The sequence below is a fragment of the Cucurbita maxima genome, unplaced genomic scaffold, assembly GCF_002738345.1.
Source record: "Cucurbita maxima cultivar Rimu unplaced genomic scaffold, Cmax_1.0 Cma_Scf00085, whole genome shotgun sequence".
NCBI lineage: Eukaryota > Viridiplantae > Streptophyta > Magnoliopsida > Cucurbitales > Cucurbitaceae > Cucurbita > Cucurbita maxima.
The window spans coordinates 98667-117788 of NW_019272101.1; the positions used below are offsets into that span (position 1 = coordinate 98667).

At 34.7% G+C, this 19122-nt stretch overlaps 4 protein-coding genes across 8 annotated transcripts in view; 1 reads left to right on the plus strand and 3 right to left on the minus strand.

Annotated features, from left to right (window-relative positions):
- The window catches only part of LOC111472770 (glycine-rich protein A3-like), a 17662-nt gene extending 13238 nt beyond the window's left edge, over positions 1-4424 (minus strand). Inside the window, exons 1-4 of one of the 5 annotated variants that reach the window (XM_023118423.1) lie at positions 4232-4422; positions 3102-3397; positions 1832-1917; positions 1618-1764 (exon numbers count right to left, since the gene is read on the minus strand). In XM_023118423.1, the coding sequence (XP_022974191.1) occupies positions 1654-1764; positions 1832-1917; positions 3102-3354 (450 nt within the window). In that variant the 5' untranslated portion in view covers positions 3355-3397; positions 4232-4422 and the 3' untranslated portion in view covers positions 1618-1653. Of the gene's footprint in view, positions 1-1492; positions 1765-1793; positions 1918-3101; positions 3398-4231 lie in introns of those variants that run through there. The other 4 variants (XM_023118421.1, XM_023118420.1, XM_023118422.1 and 1 more) reach the window with 4 other exon arrangements.
- Positions 4425-6364: 1940 nt separating this feature from the next.
- Positions 6365-9147, minus strand: LOC111472771 (protein TRI1-like). Its single transcript, XM_023118426.1, has 3 exons — positions 8699-9147; positions 6671-6891; positions 6365-6589 (listed from the first exon to the last, which is right to left on the minus strand). Exons 1-2 carry the CDS (start codon positions 9023-9025, stop codon positions 6769-6771), a joined length of 450 nt encoding a protein of 149 aa, XP_022974194.1. The 5' UTR covers positions 9026-9147; the 3' UTR covers positions 6365-6589; positions 6671-6768.
- A 2131-nt stretch (positions 9148-11278) lies between these two features.
- On the plus strand, positions 11279-13611 carry LOC111472767 (chromo domain-containing protein LHP1-like). The gene is made up of 6 exons (XM_023118418.1): positions 11279-11623; positions 11907-11932; positions 12041-12136; positions 12218-12913; positions 13200-13260; positions 13347-13611. The coding sequence occupies exons 1-6, from the start codon at positions 11297-11299 to the stop codon at positions 13392-13394; spliced, it is 1254 nt and encodes a 417-aa protein (XP_022974186.1). The 5' UTR covers positions 11279-11296; the 3' UTR covers positions 13395-13611.
- A 2241-nt stretch (positions 13612-15852) lies between these two features.
- On the minus strand, positions 15853-18341 carry LOC111472765 (pectinesterase 2). Its single transcript, XM_023118416.1, has 2 exons — positions 17451-18341; positions 15853-16627 (listed from the first exon to the last, which is right to left on the minus strand). The coding sequence occupies exons 1-2, from the start codon at positions 18304-18306 to the stop codon at positions 15951-15953; spliced, it is 1533 nt and encodes a 510-aa protein (XP_022974184.1). The 5' UTR covers positions 18307-18341; the 3' UTR covers positions 15853-15950.
- Positions 18342-19122: the final 781 nt, after the last annotated feature.

A 19122-nucleotide genomic window follows, 5' to 3' on the forward strand; every position in this document is an offset into this window, starting at 1 on the left:
GTCATTGAGTTCTAAAGACGCTCCCGTGGTAAGAATTTCACTACGATATCTGAATGTCGTTAGCTAGATTACTGAACCTTTCATAAGCTTTGGATACCTGCTTTTAGGTTCCATATTTAGTCATCCTAAAGATGCAAGGAAGTGATATCAATCAAAAACTAATTCCAGGTGTGGATTAGAACAGGACCTATTCGAATCTGTTCTGTAAGTTGTACAAATCTTCGAGTTCTAAGGAAAAACTTTTAACCCTCTTGAACTCGACCTCTGTTCTGTAAGTTGTACAAATCTTCGAGTTCTAAGGAAAAACTTTTAACCCTCTTGAACTCGACCTCCGAATGTTTTGCTAGATACAGTAGTTCAACCTAGATGGCTCGGTTATGCCAATTTCAACTGGGTATATTGGAAAAGTTTCTTGTTATGTGAATGTGCCCGACCTTCGGTCCTCCATCGTTTTTATAAGAAACAATTTCATTGAGGAATGGAATTACGTGAGAGGGGCTCCCGTATCTTCATCCGATGGTTGAAATCTCGAAATCTCAAAATCTCAATCTATTTCCCTCGTATTCCTTTGACCAGTTTGTTTGCGAAATCTTGATGCTACAAGTCTTAGTTTCCTTTTTGCAGATTGTTAGTTTCCTTTTTGCAGATTGTTCAAACATCAGCATCATCATCATTTTCCATACATATAACCATTGTTTGACATTGTCTCTGGTTTTGGTGTGAGATCGTTCATAAATCCTGGCTGCCCACTGATATATCTGGACCTTTTGTGTAAACATTTTACATAGATTTTCAAATACTAATTAAGCTAATTGCATTGCTTGTCGCTATGAATATGAAATAAAGAACGATTATAAAGCAATTGTACATATTTGGGAGATTTTGAAACGATCAATATCACTTTTGTCAAATTTAATATAACTTTGTTGTGTAGCAATACAAATTTCTTTGTTTGGTTAGGTTAAGTTAGAACATTTTTTTAGATCAAACACAACTTTTGAATTTTCTCAACACAATGATTAAATAATAAACCTAATTTAACACAACCATAGTATGAATTTCGCGAGAGTATGAATTTGTTCTAGATGGTTAGGGTCATCTATTTTTTATTTTAATAAAAGTAAAAGGTATGTTTTAATTAATTTCAATATTATATCTTGAAAAATTATTTTTAAAAGTTGCTAAAATAATAAATAATCAAAAAATTAATTATAAAATTAAACAAAACAAAAATAAATAATATAATTATTTATGTTTTAAAATTGATTGGGTTCAATCAAATCTAATTTTATGAAAACTTATAAACTAACTCAATCATAAATTCATAGTATATTTTGAATTGTCAAATCACTTTTATGCTTCCTTTTCAAGGCATATATGAAATAATAATCATTACCTTGTCCATTCACATGGCAGATGAGTAGATTTTACTGAAGTTAGCCAAACAGTCAAAGGAACTGGTGTATGAAGTAGTGTTTTTTTTTTTTGGATAGTCCAATTAAGAAGAAAAAAAAAAGGATCGCATTGTTTACATAAGAAGCCAAGATCACTACCAAAGTACAAGCAATAAGATACCATTATTTAGTTTTCTAAGTTCAGACTCAAAACTCACACAACGATATATATATCCAATATAGATAGGTAGCAATTTCATCACTTCCATTTCTTGAATTTCATGAACTTACCTCCATGCTTCCAACGCTTCCCAAACTTCCCATGTTTGAACCTTCCGTAACCATAGCCAAATGGGTGTGCATGAACAACATGGTGAGCACCGTAAGCGGCGTTTGAACCTTCCGTAACCATAGCCAAATGGGTGTGCATGAACAACATGGTGAGCACCGTAAGCGGCGGCGGCGGCAGCTGCTCCACCAGCCAACAACCCCCCCATGCCGTGTCCGTGTCCGTGTCCATGGCCTGGAAACAACAAATCATCAACAAACAAATGCAAATGCGATATCTAATAAACTAGTTAGTAACAAGACTTTTTGTGATTAAACTGTTACGGGTGTTAAACGTAGAGTAAATCATATTTGTGTATAGTAAGATAATCTAGTGATTTACTAGTTTTGTTACCAAATCTATGATTTACTGGTTTGTTACCAAATATATGATTTCATAGTTATTTGGTTTGTTACCAAATCTATGATTTCATAGTTTTGTTACCAAATCTATGATTTCATAGTTTGTTAACAAATCTATGATTTAGAATGTAATCTTCATTATACACATCTATAAATACATGAGGTCGTGACCCTAGGTTTGGTCATCGAGCCATTCAACCTAACATGGTATCAGAGCCAAAGGTTTATTTTTAAATGTCTACCATATCTTCCTCCTCCTCTCCATCCACCATCTCCAACACCGTCTCAACTACAATGGAGACTTTTGGTTACCAAATCTATGATTTCATAGTTTGTTAACAAATCTATGATTTAGAATGTAATCTTCATTATACACATCTATAAATACATGAGGTCGTGACCCTAGGTTTGGTCATCGAGCCATTCAACCTAACAACGGGTTCTTATACCAAACATCCACTCGAATCTTCAAATTTTAAAATTCCAATCTCTTAAGTTTTTTTAATTATAATTTTTTAATCGGGGCTATTCATTTTTTACTCAAAAACTCATAAACATTAGCGGCCAATGATAATGTTCAAATTCATATTAAATAAAAAGAATATAATTTTTTGTTAAAAAATTATAGTTTCTATTTAGTCTGTTTCAAAATATTTAGTTTAAATTTAGTCCATATGTCCTAAAATGTTACACTCTCTTACCACCATCTAGTTTTGAGTTTAATTCCATTTACATTAATGCTTATTTTTAGTTCTTAATATTTGACTTTTTGTTAATTAATTTAAATATTATGATGTAGAAAATTTTTAAATGATTTTAATAGGGATGAAAAGTTTGTGATTCTTCCTTAATTTAATTAATAGAAAATTAATAAAAATAAAGTGTTGATAAAGACAAAATTGAAACTAAACTCATAATTTGGAGCTAAAAATATTATATTTAAAAACTTTTGAATCAAATATAAATTAAAAAACATTTTAAAATTTAGCGATAAAAAAGGTTATAATGTGATAATACCAGGGTAATGATGATGACCAGGATAGCCAGCGGGAGGGTATCCACCATGATAAGGATAGCCGGCCGGGGGATATCCGCCGGGAGGGGGATACCCAGCCGGAGGGTACCCTACCGGAGGAACATATCCAGCACCGGCGCATGGCGGTGGTGGTGGATATCCATGAGGACGAGAGTAGTGGTTCCCTGCAGCAAACGCTGCCATATGTGAAAGTAGGCCTCTGTCATTAGTGTCCTTGTCCTTCCCACCTCCCATATTTCTCTAAGATTCCGAGAGTAGTAACCAGGCTATGAACAGACTAGAAACAAAATATTGTTATATCAGCAAGTGATTTTACATGATTGGGGGAAATTTTGTGTTGGTCCCTAAATGAACAGAATGAATACAGATGAAAAACCAGAGGCTGATATGTAAGAAATTCTTGGTGTCCTCGAATCATTTATCGATTGAGGTTTAAGTCTTAGCTCATTCAATTCTTTCGAAACTAATTAAAGATCAACTAAAATTAAATATGATCAAATAAGATTAACTCAGCGAAATTTACAATTCTAGGCACATGATGCTTCGCAACAGTCTATGCCAGAATCAATCAAACAAAGGAATAGATTATTCAACCAATTAGTTCAAGCTATTTTCCGGTAAAATTATATTCACTCATTAATTCAACCTCAAAACATTAAAAGTTCGCAACGGAATCGATCAAAAACTCTAACACTACAATTTCGAAGGCGACCTATCGTGGCGATGAACGATAAACAGCAAAATATGAATTGAAGAACACCGACAAACTCGCAGATGAAACGATCTTTAAATACTAACCTACGTTCAATCGTTTTTCAAAAAAGCAGTTCAAAAAATTCCAGAGAGGACGAAAAAGAAAAAGAAAAGCATCCGAGTGAAATTCATGAGAACATAATCATAATAAACATGGAGATAACTTAAACAAACGGTGAATGATGGAGATTAGAACCAGAAATCGGAATCAAAAACAGTTTACAGAGACGGACAAGTTCTCCTAGCAACAAATCCACAACACGAATAAATGCGATCGAAACAAAACCACAAAAAATCGATGATAAATCTAAGAACAAAAAGAAAAAATAAAAAAGAGTGAGAGAGAGTGATTGCTTACGATGCAAGAGAGATTTTGGTGTGCTCCGTGAAAATGGCGATTAGGAGAGACAGAGACGTACAAAACAGAGATTGATTTGAACTTTGACGCTTATCCCTCACCCTTTTTGTTTATACCATCAATGAGTATCGACCGCGTTGGCGTTGCTTGGACGCGTCCAATTCAGTACGTCATTTTTGCCTTCCAATTTTGATTCCTAATTAAACAAATAATAACATCACTTAATTCAACTTAATTCCGATAAAAGGTCAATAATTCGATTTCATCGGACCATAAAAAGATATAATATCAACAAATTTCAACATTGGAATACGTTTCAATCTCTGTGTCACTATTGTGTGAGTCGATAAGCTTTACTTGTTCAAAGTTGAACATTATGCATCAAGAGATATGGCAGCCATGCCCCGAGAAGTCAATAATCGTGGAACATAAAGTTGAACATTATGCATCAAGAGATATGGCAGCCATGCCCCGAGAAGTCAATAATCGTGGAACATGTTATAGAAGTCGAAAAGGATCGTGATTTAAGTATTTTAGTACGAAGGACGTTTTGTGAGCGTTTCACTCTATTTCGATCATTTCTTTCGGTGTGCTTTAATCGAAAGTCCAGGCCAACATATTGAACCATAATTCCACGAGGTCGAGAGATAAGGTTCGATCTTTGGCCGATTGTTGAACCATAATAATTTCGCATTGCTCAAGGGACGGGTCGAGAGATAAGGTTTGATCTCTACTTGACTGTTGAACTGTAAAAAAGTAATGTCAACTAATTCCTCGTTGCATAGGAGATAAGATAGAGAGATAAGGATCGATATCTGCTTTACCGTTGAACCACAAAAAAGTAATATCAACAAATTCCTCGCTACTGACTATTAAACCATCAAAGTATGCTTAGAGGATAAGATCGATAGCTCGATCTCGACTCTTCGTTAAACGATGAAAAAGTATGCTATCAACTTTTCAACGAATAATAATAATGTCTAATCTCAACTAATCTCTCTCTATATTATGTTCGATGCATTAAATAAGGAGTGGGTGAAAGAAAGATAGGCGGTTGAGTAGTAAATATTCATTATTCTCGAAGATGGGACGTTTAAGAATATAGTAATAATTCGATATTCTCTATGATGTGTAAATTAACCAACCAAGCATTGTTTATACGAATATAATTATTTTCGCTAATTTATTTAAATTCGATAATTATTGAATTAATAAGATATGAGTAAGATCTAAATTATTTAACCTTAAATATTAAGGAAATGACGTGGCTCAAATATTTGAAAAAAATCAGAGAAATTTATAAAAGAAAATAAAATATCAAAATTAATGGGTTTTGGAATTTGATTTTGACCAACGCTTTCTGTTGGCGTTCAGGAAGAAACATGGAGGCAGGTGGGACCCACAGATCTTTTATTTGCCGGTAGGCCCTTCGAGTTTCTTTATTCCTTTTTGTGGCACAAATTTTTTTAATATTGAATAATGTGTGATTTTTTAACTAATTACAACCAATCATTCATTAATTTTCATACTCAGACTTTGGTTTTATTATAATATACTTAATTTTTATATTAATAAAATTTTTATCCTTCAAAGACTTACCACTAAACATATCGACAATGCATTAGAGAACATCGATTTCAAAATCGACCCAAAGTCTCAAGTCAACTACCACTTTAAGCACGACAGACTGTATAAACACCTGTTGAATCTCATAGAATATAAATTTCAACCAGACTCGTTAGAGTGAATTAGTGAATTGTTCTTGAGAGAAATCAAGTTAAAACAACATGCGAAGAAAAGAAACGGTTAAGTTATGAGTATAGTCCATAAGCGTTCAAGTTTTGATGGTTTATGCCAAATAAATTACGACCCCAATCCTACAATTCCAACAAGAAATTTCAACAAGACTCGTTAACATGACCCGAACTAAATCCTCCAATTCCAAAAACCTATTCAAATGCATATCAATTTTCAACTACTCACCGATGGTTAGGGGCAAAGTTCGTGAATAGAGAACATAAGCTTGAATTACATTGAAACTATAAGAAAATTTTAATCGTTATAAAAAACGTTTTGGAATGAACTTGACTACATACTATAATTGAATGATGTTAGTAAGGGTATTCACAAAAATGTTGACATGAGACGATTCTAGCAGATCGACGAAAAATCATAATAGAACATTTGAAATTCCTAGTAAATTGAAAATTTAAAGATCCGTACGACTAGAACGAGGCACCGTATGAACAACCTACTTCCATGAACCAAAAGAAGTATTGTTGAGCAAGCACAAAGAAACTTAGGCTTGTGAAGAAAATGAAAGGCATCTAATTTGGTGCTTTCTTTTTTACAAAATGCGCAACAAGAAAACTTACCAGGCATGTCACATTGAAGTAAGGCCTGAAAATGCACCATCTTTAAGAAGTTGATCAAAATTGCCTAAACAAACATGAACCAAACAAAACTATAAGAGTTGAGGCTGCAAGATAAAAAGCCACAAAATGGTCTGGAAGTTGATCTCTTATCTTCTGTATTGATCAGTCCTTCACAAAATGGTGAGACAGAAATTTCGCGATCTCGAGGAAACCGACCTTTTCCCTTCCTTCGAATATGGCTTTAAGTTTATCGTCGCAGAAGATCTCTCTTTTGTTAGCAGGATTCTGCAGGCAAAGACAATGAAATTCTCATCATGTCATTAGCTTGGAGAACAGAAACTCCCTAATTATCAACTAAAAATGCAAGACAGCTCTTGAGGCCTAGGCCGTTCGTTTTTTTCTTTCAAAACGATGGGTACTTGTGCATGTAGCTCAACAAAACTTTCAACCAGATGACCCTAACCTACAATATGTCGTATGGAAGAAACTTATATGATATTTGATATCTTCAAACTTATGCTAACCCTGGCTTAACTGTCGTTATGAAAGACGGGAGTCGTTTTTTAAGCATGGAAGATGTCCAACAAGGAAATTTTAGTGGAATCGTGCAGCTACGACATTGTTATGGCACATTTTGGTTGGAAAGGAATCAGATCAGGACCTTCGAAGAGAAGTCCTCCTCTTTTTAGAGTCTTTGGAGAAATGTACAGCTTACTATTGGTGGAGTTTTAGTTGACATTCTTGTATAATTACAACCTTTCTACCGTTCTTTTTTTTAGATATACTCAGCTTGCACACGCCATGACTAATCTCATGAGATAACCACTTGACCCTATTCCATTTGGTTGCCAATGAAATTCGTAGGGTATTAAATTCTAATGTAGGTGGAACCTTTTCTACAATCATTAACAAATCGAAAGCTTTCTTTCAGCTTTCTATTGCAGTGTTGGTTGAGAATTGTTGGAAGGAGTCCTACATTGGCTAATTAAAAGGACGATCATGAGTTTATAAGTAACCTTTTGGGGAAATCAAAAGGGAAGCTATGAGATCTTATACTCAAAGTGGACAATATCATACTATTTTGGAGGGTCGTGGTTCCTAAGACAGTATGAGGCCTTTTGGCGAAACCGAAAGAGTCGAGCCTCGACTAAGGTGAGGTTGTTTGATGCCTCCATAGACCTCAAGGGAAGCTCTATGGTGTACTTTGTTTGAGTAGAGGATTGTTGAGAGGAGTCCCGCATTCACTAATTAAAGGGCTGATCATGGGTTTATAAGTAAGGAATACATCAAAATTGGTATGAGGCCTTTTTGGGAAACCAAAAGCAAAGTCATAAGAGTTTAGGCTCAAAGTGGACAATATCATACCATTGTGGAGGGCCGTGGTTTCTAACCGTATCTACCTCTACTATTATTTTAATGCCACATCGTTTCTTATAGAAAAGAAATGGAAGAAAAAACAGCAAGGATTCACATCTATGTGTTTATGCTATACAATCCTTTAATCAAACGTTTCAAAAAAATTACGTATTCTCATTGAAAGAGAGAGTGGGTAGACCTAGATGTATAAAAGCTTTGTGTGGTGCAGGCAAAAGTCCATCAATAGACACTGAAAGATTTTCAATTCCAATGTTTCAAGATAGCTCATGGATTTTGATCATTATCGCTATAAGAAAAGAAAGAATAACGGAAGATTTCATTCAAAACAGCTTCATAGGGAATTTAACAGTGTAAATGCAAGAACAATTGGCCTTCAGAATATTTTGATAAACTCTAACATTGTAACGAAGTACTTCCCCATGAATTTTTCATCTATTTTTCGAGGTAAGAACATCAATTAAGACTTGAGAGATGCCATTTCTAAGAAATTGCTACGAACATCCAAATTTATTTGCAGTGTAAAGGAAGGAAAATTGGAGGCTCGGGGAACTAGTTTGTTCACTTGAAGATGAAATTTCTCTTCATATTCACGCTAAATCAATTGGCCGATCAAGCCATTAAGCAAAAATCGCAGACAACAACTCATTTCCCTAGAAACTACAATGGCGTCGTACGCAATCAAATACATAGATAGCAGTGGAAAGAAGGTAGAAACCTGAAGGTTGTTGAGCTTGATGTAGGACCAGATCTGCTTGACAGCGTTGGTGCGAGAAACCTCCGATACACCTAAGAAGTTGCTCAACGCTGGAGAAACCTCGACGACCTTGAGAATCCCCGTCAGTCGAGTCGTTGCCCTTTTGATTGTCGGCTTGGGCGCGGCAGCAGAAACAACATCATCGGAGCTTGGAGGAGCCTTCTCCTTCGATTTCGAGGTAGCCTTCGATTTGATGGAGGCGGGAACGGCAGCCGAGGATTTTGACGGAGCTAATAGAGCTGTACAGCCTCTGAAAACCCTGATGCCATTGCTGAATCCAGACGACATTGTAGCTTGCTTGGATGTTGCAGTCGATTCCCGGCGGAGATTTAAGAGAAACTCGCCAATTCTTTAGTTCCACTAGCAGCAAGATATTAGACAAAATCAAATTGAGAAGTTTCTATAGAGATTTTGTTCAAATCAAACCATACATAAAAGAGGAAATAATGAAATCTATCAAGCTAGAAACATAGGCCGATTTTGGCCTTCTTTCATTGCTAGTAATGACAATCGTAGTGTAACCTAAGAGAGTATTGTGTGCTCGAAGATCATTTCTTTCGGATGACATAAACACGTTCCTCAACAAGTATTCGTTCAAATCATCATCAAACGAATTATATGTGAATGATAACTCTCTACAAGTATAGTTAATTTTGCACTTGTACTAACCATTTATACCTAACCATGATACTGTATTTACACTGCAACATTTATACTCTCCAAAAAATCAAGCCAAATTGCATATTTATTTGATATTATTTCATAACATTTGTACTAAACCAGGATGTTGTAGCAAATCTAGAAACAACTTTGCTTGTAGTGAACATACCACGAAGGATGTTCCTTGGAGTTGTCCCATCAAAGAGGGCATATCATTTTTTGAATCCAATATGCTAGTTATGGAGATCCACGATGAAAATGTGGGTCGTTTAAGCAAAGCTTATAGGATGTGGCTAATACCGCTAGAGAAAACTTGCATTGGTATGATAAAATTGTTCGTTTGGATTATGCATCGTTATGAATCTTCCTACAAGACTGATTGTTCAAATATTTTGCTCATATAATCTAGAGATGCGATCTTTACGTATATGCTCGAATTTGGAGTTGAACAATTATTTTTTAATTTCTCTTCTTTTCGTTATATTATTTTCGGTCAAAAGCACAATAGAAATTAAGTTTTTTTTTCCACTAGTTTTCGTACATATTTCTTTGAAATTTTTAATATTTTATTTTCCTGTTCTATGGATATTCATATGATTTAACAGGACCGAGTTGAAAAATTTTAAAACAAAAAATTCAATTCAATTTCCAGACATTTGTTTGGTTGGATCAACTCGAACAACCTTAAAATAGGGTTACAATCCAACCCCACTTCTAAAAATATTAAAAATATTTAACTTTACACTCCGTTTCAATAATGTGTTTGTGATGTGTAAATATTTGATATTCGAAGTTTATAAAATTTTAGTTATTAATGTAACATGTCGTGTAGATAATAATTAAAGAATAATAAAAAAATCAATTCAACAGTCGAATCCAACTATGGAATTGGTCCAAAAGATTTTTCCAAAACAGTCCACGAGTGCAAAACCTTCGGGCTAAAATGAAATACTTAAAATTTGAGGGGTTAAAATATAAATTTATAACTTTTAGAGATGCCAATAAATATATAATGTGTTAATTTCGAAGTATTTCACATATTTATTTCATTAAAAAAAGATTATTCCTTGGAACATTAATCTCATATTTAAAAAGAAACTGAAATTAACCGTTAAACTCGTGTAAACGAATAATCTTTTAAATAATTATTCAAAGTGTTTATCCAAAAGGTGATTCCTTTTATTATATATATATATATATATATATATATATATTAACAAAGGTCTATGATCACTTGATGTTAATCAAACACACAGTAATTCAAAAAAATAATTTTAAATTAGACGGTGGGTAAATTATAATTAATCATAAAAAAACGAAGTAAACAAGAAAATGATTTTAATTACCATTTTTATTAAAAATATGATTTAAAAATTATTTTTTAACCCAAAATTATGAATGATAGTTTAAAGTGAAATTTAACTAAATTGGAAAGATGAAATTTATATAAATTATAAGTAATTTAAAAGTATAAAATTATAAATATTAAATTAAAATATACTTTTTAATTTTGAAGCTAAAATTCAAATCCACTAAAAAAAATATAATAAATTAATAAAAATATTCATAAATTTTATATTTATAGCAAAAATATTTGGAAATTTTCAACCGTTTTATTAAAGTAATCTTATAATTAGATTTATAAATTTTACTATTAATACGCTTAAGAACATAATTATATATGAAAATATTGATGATAATAATTTTTTTAAAAAAATTAAAATTATTTTTGAAAATTTTAAATTTTTTTTAAGGGTGTTAAATGAAAATATATATATATATATATAAATATATTAATTTTTAAAAATTATTGAGCCAAAAAATGAAAAAATTATGGCCATAATCCTCTATTTGGATATAAATTGAAAAAAAGAGAGGGAAAGGAACGATTAGACGAAAATGGGGCGAGGGAAGAAGAAGGCGGTGGGAAGCTCTGAGACTGAAGCAATGGCGCTTCCAGTCCCTGGTTTCACAGATTCAACTCTTGTTAATGGAGATTCAGCTCCTTCCAACTCTAATAACAATGGAAATGAACTTCTAATTTCATCTCGATTTCCAGCTTCTTCGATTCAGAACAGTTCTGTCCAAACTCCACTACTCGCCGGTGAAGGCGGAGAAGTCAACGGAGAAGAGAATGCTGTCGCTGATGTTACTGCTTCTGAGCTAACAAAGCTTGACGATGGCTTCTTCGTAGTTGAAGCTATTCGAAGGAAACGAGTTCGTAAGGTATCTCAGAACTTGCAAAATTTAGCTCGTTCTCTCGACTAGAATGTGGATTTCCTTTTGCAGGTTACGGCCTGTATTTTAGAAATTATAGATTTTCTGCGAATGAGTTTATTTTCACGAAATTCTCTTCCATTTCTATGTACTGTGCGAATAGCTTTTTCGGTGTTTTGTTTTCGAATTAGTTTGATATTGTACCCTTGGATTTTTTGTTCAGACGATTGTGTTTCTGTATGTCATTTATTAGTCTGATGTTAGATTTTCTTTTATGTTTTCGAATCCATAGGGACAGCTTCAGTATCTTGTCAAATGGTATGTACGATCTTGCTGTTTTCCTTTTGGTTTATTGTTCAGATCTTATCCCTGTGATTTGTTCTTGATATTCGTGAAAGTAGCTTCGGCAATTTTTTTTGTTGATAGGCATGGCTGGCCAGAAACTGCCAACACATGGGAACCCTGGGACAATCTCCAATCATGCGCTGAATTTATCGAGGAATTTGAGAAAAGGATGGAAATGTATGACAAATGTAAATGTAGTTTGAAGATTTCCTCACAACTCGGAACGTCTCATCCTAATTCTGGGTTCATTTTTTGTAGCTCACGATCAGGAAAGCAGCGGAAGCGCAAGCGTAAGGATGGAGACGGTAATAATCAACTTCAGGAGGAAAAACAGTACCGCGTCATAGCTACTGATAATGTCACAAATGTTTACATGAGTACTGTGGACGATTGTCTATCGGCCACTCCTTTAAACAGCATAATTCATTATGATCTTCCTACTCCTCAAGTACTTATAGACTCTACTGGAACATTCAATGTTGAAAATGGAGATATGGGTGAGAAATTTGATGGAAGTAGAAAGAGAGACGAATATGATTTGAAACTTGTTGAGCTCAATGCAGCAATATCTGCCAATATGGTTGATTCTGATAATAAAGCAGAGTCTTCTAAAGATCTTGGCCTTGTTTATGATGATTCCAAGGCTGATTGCGCGGTGGGTTCAACTCAGGGAAGTCATTCTATTGGAGCCAAGAGAAGGAAATCTAGTAGGGTGAAAAGGTTCACTAAGGAAGCAGCCTCAGCTGAAAACTCTGAACAAAGATTAAAACAAAATGGAGTGACTGTAAACATGGGGGCAATTGATCAAAATGAACAAATGGGGCCCGAGAATCCTAGTTTGTCAGGCCACTCCAGAAATGTAGCTACTATAAGAAGGATTATCAAGCCTGTTGGTTATTCAGTTTCAGTATCAAATAACATCCCGGATGTAGTCGTGACCTTCTTGGCTGTGAGGTTTGTTATACAACACTGACTACTCTTCCTTTGTGCTGTTGAGTATTACTGTACGTTTTCTCTATTTAATAGTCATTAGCTAAACTCTACTTGATTTCAATTATTGTTTTCAAATTTCTTACCATCATCATCTGTTAGAGCTTGATTATCTATACAATTCTTCAATTCTCTCCCATTGGCATGCATTTTACTGACAAGGCAGCCAAAGGAACAAGCTCTGGCCATTTCCTATTCTTTTTGGTTCGTTCTAAGCAGTGATTGTGGATCTTTTTCTTTTTGCATGTAGGTCTGATGGAAAAGAAGTAACGGTGAATAACAAATTTCTAAAGGCTAACAATCCACTTCTGGTAATTGATCAATTTTTCGTACTCGAGCTTACATATTTACTTAGTTAGTTTCTGACCTCTTAGTATTTACTACTCTCTCACTGCAGTTGATTAACTTCTATGAGCAACATCTCCGATATAATCCAACATTATGAAAGAGCTACAAGTGTATCTGGCCACCATCATGTTTATGGTTTACAAGCTGTAATTTTGTAGCTTTAGGAGATTCGGTGGAGTATAATATGAATCCTTGGTAAAATTCTCAAGAACTGTGTTAAGAAGATATCAAACATTTTCTTGCTATGTTTTATTTCTACATGAGGATAAATGGAAAGTTATATTCTTTTTGGATATTGAAGATCCAATCTAACATTTTAAAGACTTGGTAAATCGAATTACGAACTTCTAAGGTTCTACACACCCCTCCCCCTCCCCAAAAAAAAAGAAAGTCCAATGAAGGAGTGTAATAGCATCAACTGCTAACATATATTGTCTACTTTAGTCTGTTACGTATAGCCATTAGCCTCACGGTTTTAAGACGTGTCTATTAAGGAGGTTTTCATATCCTTATAAGAAGTATTTCATTCCCCTCTTCAACCGACATGAGATCTTACAATCCACTCCCTTGGGGCCCAGCGTCCTCGCTAACATACCATCCAATAATTGGCTCTGATACCATGTTGGGAATTACTAATCCTCTACAAGGATATGATATTGTTCATTTTGAGCATAATCTCTATGACTTTGCTTTTGGTTTTTCCAAAAAGCCTAATTCCAGTGGAGATGTATTTTTTACTTATAAACCCATGATCAACTCCTTAATTAGTCGACGTAGGAGTCCTTTCCCAACAATCCCCAACAAGGCGCTGTTTGTTCATGCTTCTATTATAGTGCTAGACTAAATAATCTGGTAGGAAATTGTCACCCATTTCCATTTCCATTTCCTTTACGTTATTTTTGATGTCCAGTGGAAAGCTTCATACAGATTCAAGTGGTGGTTATATACGCTTTCTACAGATTCATGTGGTGCTTTTCTGCCCTCCAGATGCTGAGTGTTCATCAAAGAGCCATGGGATGCTTATTTATCAGGTTTTCTTACTGAACTTTCTTGGTCTCCATTTGTATATTTTCTTTTGTCAGCTAGAAAGAACAGATATTGGACGCTCTTGGACTTCCAACTGCTCCCTCAAAGGTAAATTCTAAACCTCTTGAATTTCGCCTATTATTTATCTGTAGGTCTCCTATGATGCCATTCAAATACATATTTAATCCAAGTGTCATTATCAAACTTCATTTAATATCACAACCAATACTTGATTATGTTAGGAATCACGAACCTCTACAATGGTATGATATTGACCGCTTTGAGCATAAGCTCTCGTGGTTTTACTTTTGGTTTTCCTAAAATGTCTCGTTCCGATAGAGATGTATTCCTTATTTATAAACCTATGATCGTTCGCTTAATTAGCCGATGTGGGACTCCCTTCCAACAATCGCCAACGGATTATTCATCGTCCTACTAAGCCACATGGGCTCCTTGTTATTACTTTGAATAGATAGCAATTAGTTACTCGATTAGATACAGGTTGCTCAGGTTGGCATCCAATCCTATCAAGAAATTTAAATTCTTTAGGAACTTTCATCATTGATCAACTAATATTTTGACCTTCATAAAAGCATTAAAATGTTCAAGCTTTTCCAAAGTCATCTCCTACCATCAACAAACAGCCTTCCCTCATTATCACTCTTCTGCCACCACTCAGGTTCTAATTCAGAGAGAGATAATGGGACATAGTGCAGGGCCATCACCTCTTGTACCTTGTATCATAGTTGGATTTCTGGGAATCATAATATTTTGGCCAACTCTTCAATCCATATGGGAGAGTTTGGAATCTCTACTTGATCTGGGTATTTGGGTTGCAGTGATTCTTCTTTTTCTTCTACTGCTTGTACACTTCCTTTCTGTTTCCTTTCCTGTTCTTCATGTTTCATCCACTTTTGCAGTTCAGCATTCGATCAACCATGGCTATGATGCTGATGGATTCGGTTTCGGGTTAGGAACATTCTTTCTTTTTCTTATCTTCCTTCTGCTCTATAATCTATTGTAATCTTGTTCTAGTAATAGCAAACCATATCTTCTTCGTAGTATAGAAAAGTGAATTGGATTGCTGAGTTATAAATGTTTTCAATTTAAACCATCTCTATTGGATAAAGGTAGATTTTCCATGATAATGAGTCGATTAGTTTCTCTCGTTTAGTATACCAACCGATCGTTTGAGAAAAAAATTAGTTACCACAGGATCCTCCACTACAAAGTACACTGATAGAGCTAGTATAATAAAATTCTACCACAAATCTCTTCTGTGACTAGTTGGACAATATTATATCATTATTGAGAGTCTTGTTCGTCTCACCGTTGGACCCACACACCTTTTTCTACCTTCTACCTAAATGAACCATGTGAGGTACATATTTGTTTACAACCTTTTTTGAAAATATATATATCGAGGGTATATGATAAAATTCTTATGTAATATTGTTTTTTAATGCACCAATATATAGAATTTTTATTTTTATTTAATAAATTTGTAAATTAAAAAAAAAAAAATCAAGACTAAATTTATAATTTAAAATTCCAATATTTTCTATCATTTATTCCTGCAACTTACATCCTCTTACATTATAATTAAGATTTAAAATTGCTAATCAAATCAGAGGCCGGAAGTGAACGGGACGCCGGTACTCGGCAACCAAGATCCACCGGCAATGAAACTCCCGACGGTGAACTTCGAAGCCTCCGCCGCGCTGGTAATTACTCGATAACCCTTCCAATTCACTCGATTCGCCGTCGAAGCTCCCGCACCGGTGTTCTTATACTCGCCGTAATACAGAGTATTTAGCGCAAAATTACCGCTCCACTCCATCCACCCCGCCGGACTGATAAACCCTCCTATCGACGATGTCATGACTACAGTTCTCGAATACTCCCTCCACGGTCGGCCTAAATAGGCCTTAACGCCGCTGAGGCCACCGGCCGACGCGATTCTGCAATTGTGGATCGAGATTCCGGTGTTCTGATTCGGATCTGAGCGGCCTTGGGCGGTGATCGTGATCGTCTTGTTTGGAGGATCGCGGGCGATGATGTTGCTATCTTGGATTACGACGGCGGCGTTGCCGAAAATGAAATCGACGGTGCCGTAAATGTCGCATTGTTTGTAGAATTGGCGTTCGGAGTAGACGTAGAGAGTGTCTTGAAAGCCTTCGAAGCTGCAGCGGTAGTAGACGGAGAGGTCTGAGCCGGAACGGAGCGCCACCGCTTGATGGTTTGATGCTCCGGCGGTGTTTCTGATAGTTATGTCTCGTGCGATGAATCCGTCTCCATCAACGGCTGAGATTCCACGTCCACAGTTAATAATTAATACAAAAAGAAAAAAAGAAAATTAAAATAATACAATTAATTCGATAAAACCCTCCTTAAAAACATATTTAATTAAAGATTAACAATTATTATTATTTAATTATTTTTATTAAATTCATGAAGTTTTATACATCCTAATAACAAAATTCTCAAACTAAAAAATATAGTGCTAAATTATTTATTTTTTAAAATAAAATTCAAAAATTAAAATATTAAAATTTAGGGACTCAATTGACTTTGACTTCATATTTTCTATGCAAAAAGGAGAGAAAAACAAATAAATAAATAATTTTTGTAATACTCAGTCAAATTGTTGAATTAATAAATAAAAAATTAATTCATTAAACATGTCTAACACCCAACTTTACAATATTCACGTAATTTTCAAAAATTCAGTAAATACTTTTATTATCTTTTAAATATGTTCTTAGACTAATGAGCTAAGTCAACTCAAGAGACATTATCAAAAGAATTAGGTATATTTAGTATTTTTGTTAAATAATAATGTAAATTGTTAAGAAATCTTATAAAATCTATTATTTATTATTATATAAAAAATTAAAATGTTAAGCTTTTGTAAATGGGTGGTGTTTTCCAAAGCTTCCACTTGAATAAAAATTATTATTAATTATTTTTATTTATAAGAATTATTATAATTTATTGAGAAGAAAAAAAAAACTCTAAACCCATTTTTTAAAATTAGAATTCTTAAACCTCACTAAAATCTCAATTAAACCCATTTTAATTATGATTTTATTTATAAAAAAATAATAAAAAAGAAAGGGGGTATTACCAACGGTGGCGGATTTAAAAGTGGTGGAACCGCCGCCGACGCTCCTACTTCCGGTGATGATAGTTTTTCCGATGCCATCGCCGATCAACATAACATTCTTAGCCTTAATCTCAACATTCTCACTATAAACCCCGGCCTTCACATAAATCACAAACCTCCCTCCGCCCTTCGCGGCGGCGACCGCCTCACTCACCGTCCTAAATCTCCCAGACCCATCCTTCGCCACCACCACGTTAGCATTCGGAGCGCTCGACTGCAACAGCTTCCTTTCTCCCGGCTTAACCCACGTCGGAAACCCTTCATTCATACTCGGCGGCTCAAACCCCTCAGACGAAGCCGGCTTATTCACCGACAACCCATCACTAATCAGCTTCGAAACATTATTAGCCGTTAAAGGGTAGCCGAAAGCCGAAACCCCAAGCTCCTCAAACCCAGTCCGACACGTGTCGAGAGCTGTGAGAGCAGCACTGAGCCAGGTCTGAACATCGATCGGGGAGCAGCGGTCGGCGGTCCGGTTGAGCCGGTGAATGATTTGGTCGTAGAGTTCGACACAGTCGGTCCATGCAGATTTTTCTCGGTCGTTTTGGCACTTTGGGCCGAGAGCGACGGCGTTTTTTTGGGCCAAAACGGCTCGCTCGATGGCCGATTCGACCAGAACTCTAAGGAAGTGGGATTTTGAAGCGATTGGCCGGTTTTTTTTTGTGGTGGTTTTTTTTGCCGTGAGAAAATGCTCACATGGAGCTGGATATGGCGTTTGGCTGCACCAATTTTTCACTTCTTCATCCGAGTAAGCAAAAATGGCCGACCAAAGAACAAGAACAAGAACGAGAACGATAACGCTTTTAATGGCTACCATTTTTTTTTTTATTTCCAGTTAATGGTGGGATGGGATGGGATGTTCCCTTTTTATAGTGAACAAGGTCAGAGGAGAGAGAAATTAGTCTTATGAGAGAGAAACTGACCCTTAAGTTTTTAGTTGCCTTGTTTTTAGTTATCTTGTCATGGTTCTGCCTGTTTGTCGAGTGTATATGTTTTAATCAATAGAGCTGTATATGTTTGGGTTGACCAAAGAAATGACTTCTACTTCTATTAGTATCCTGCGTCATATATTTTAGATTTATTTCACCAAAATCTAAAAAAAAATGTTCCGACAAATTTAAAATATATATTCTAAAATTTATTGAAAATTTTCATAATTTTTATTTTTATTTTATCCTGAATTATATAACTTCTTCGTTGTTTAAATTTTACTCCTAAAAAAAATATTATTATAAAAGATGTACATAAATTAATTGTAATTAATTGTAATCGTGTATGAAATAAAGTGATATCAATGATATGAAATTATATGATTAAAAAATAATTAATAGTTACTATCTAGATAGCTTAATCATGAAAATTTTAAAGTTGATTGTGTTTGTCTTGGCTCAGATTGTACAACTATGCAGACACTCGATCTAGATGAACACGAACCGGAGAGAAAAAATATCGAGAAAATAAATGCATAAAATATATATGACTTAGTTTACTATATATACTTATTTACCATATATGGTTTTACCATAGTTTTTTTTACTATATATGACTATTTACTACTTATGACCTTTTACTAAAATAACTAAAATAGTCGCTCACTTATTTTAAAATATATTATTATTAAACAACTTATAAA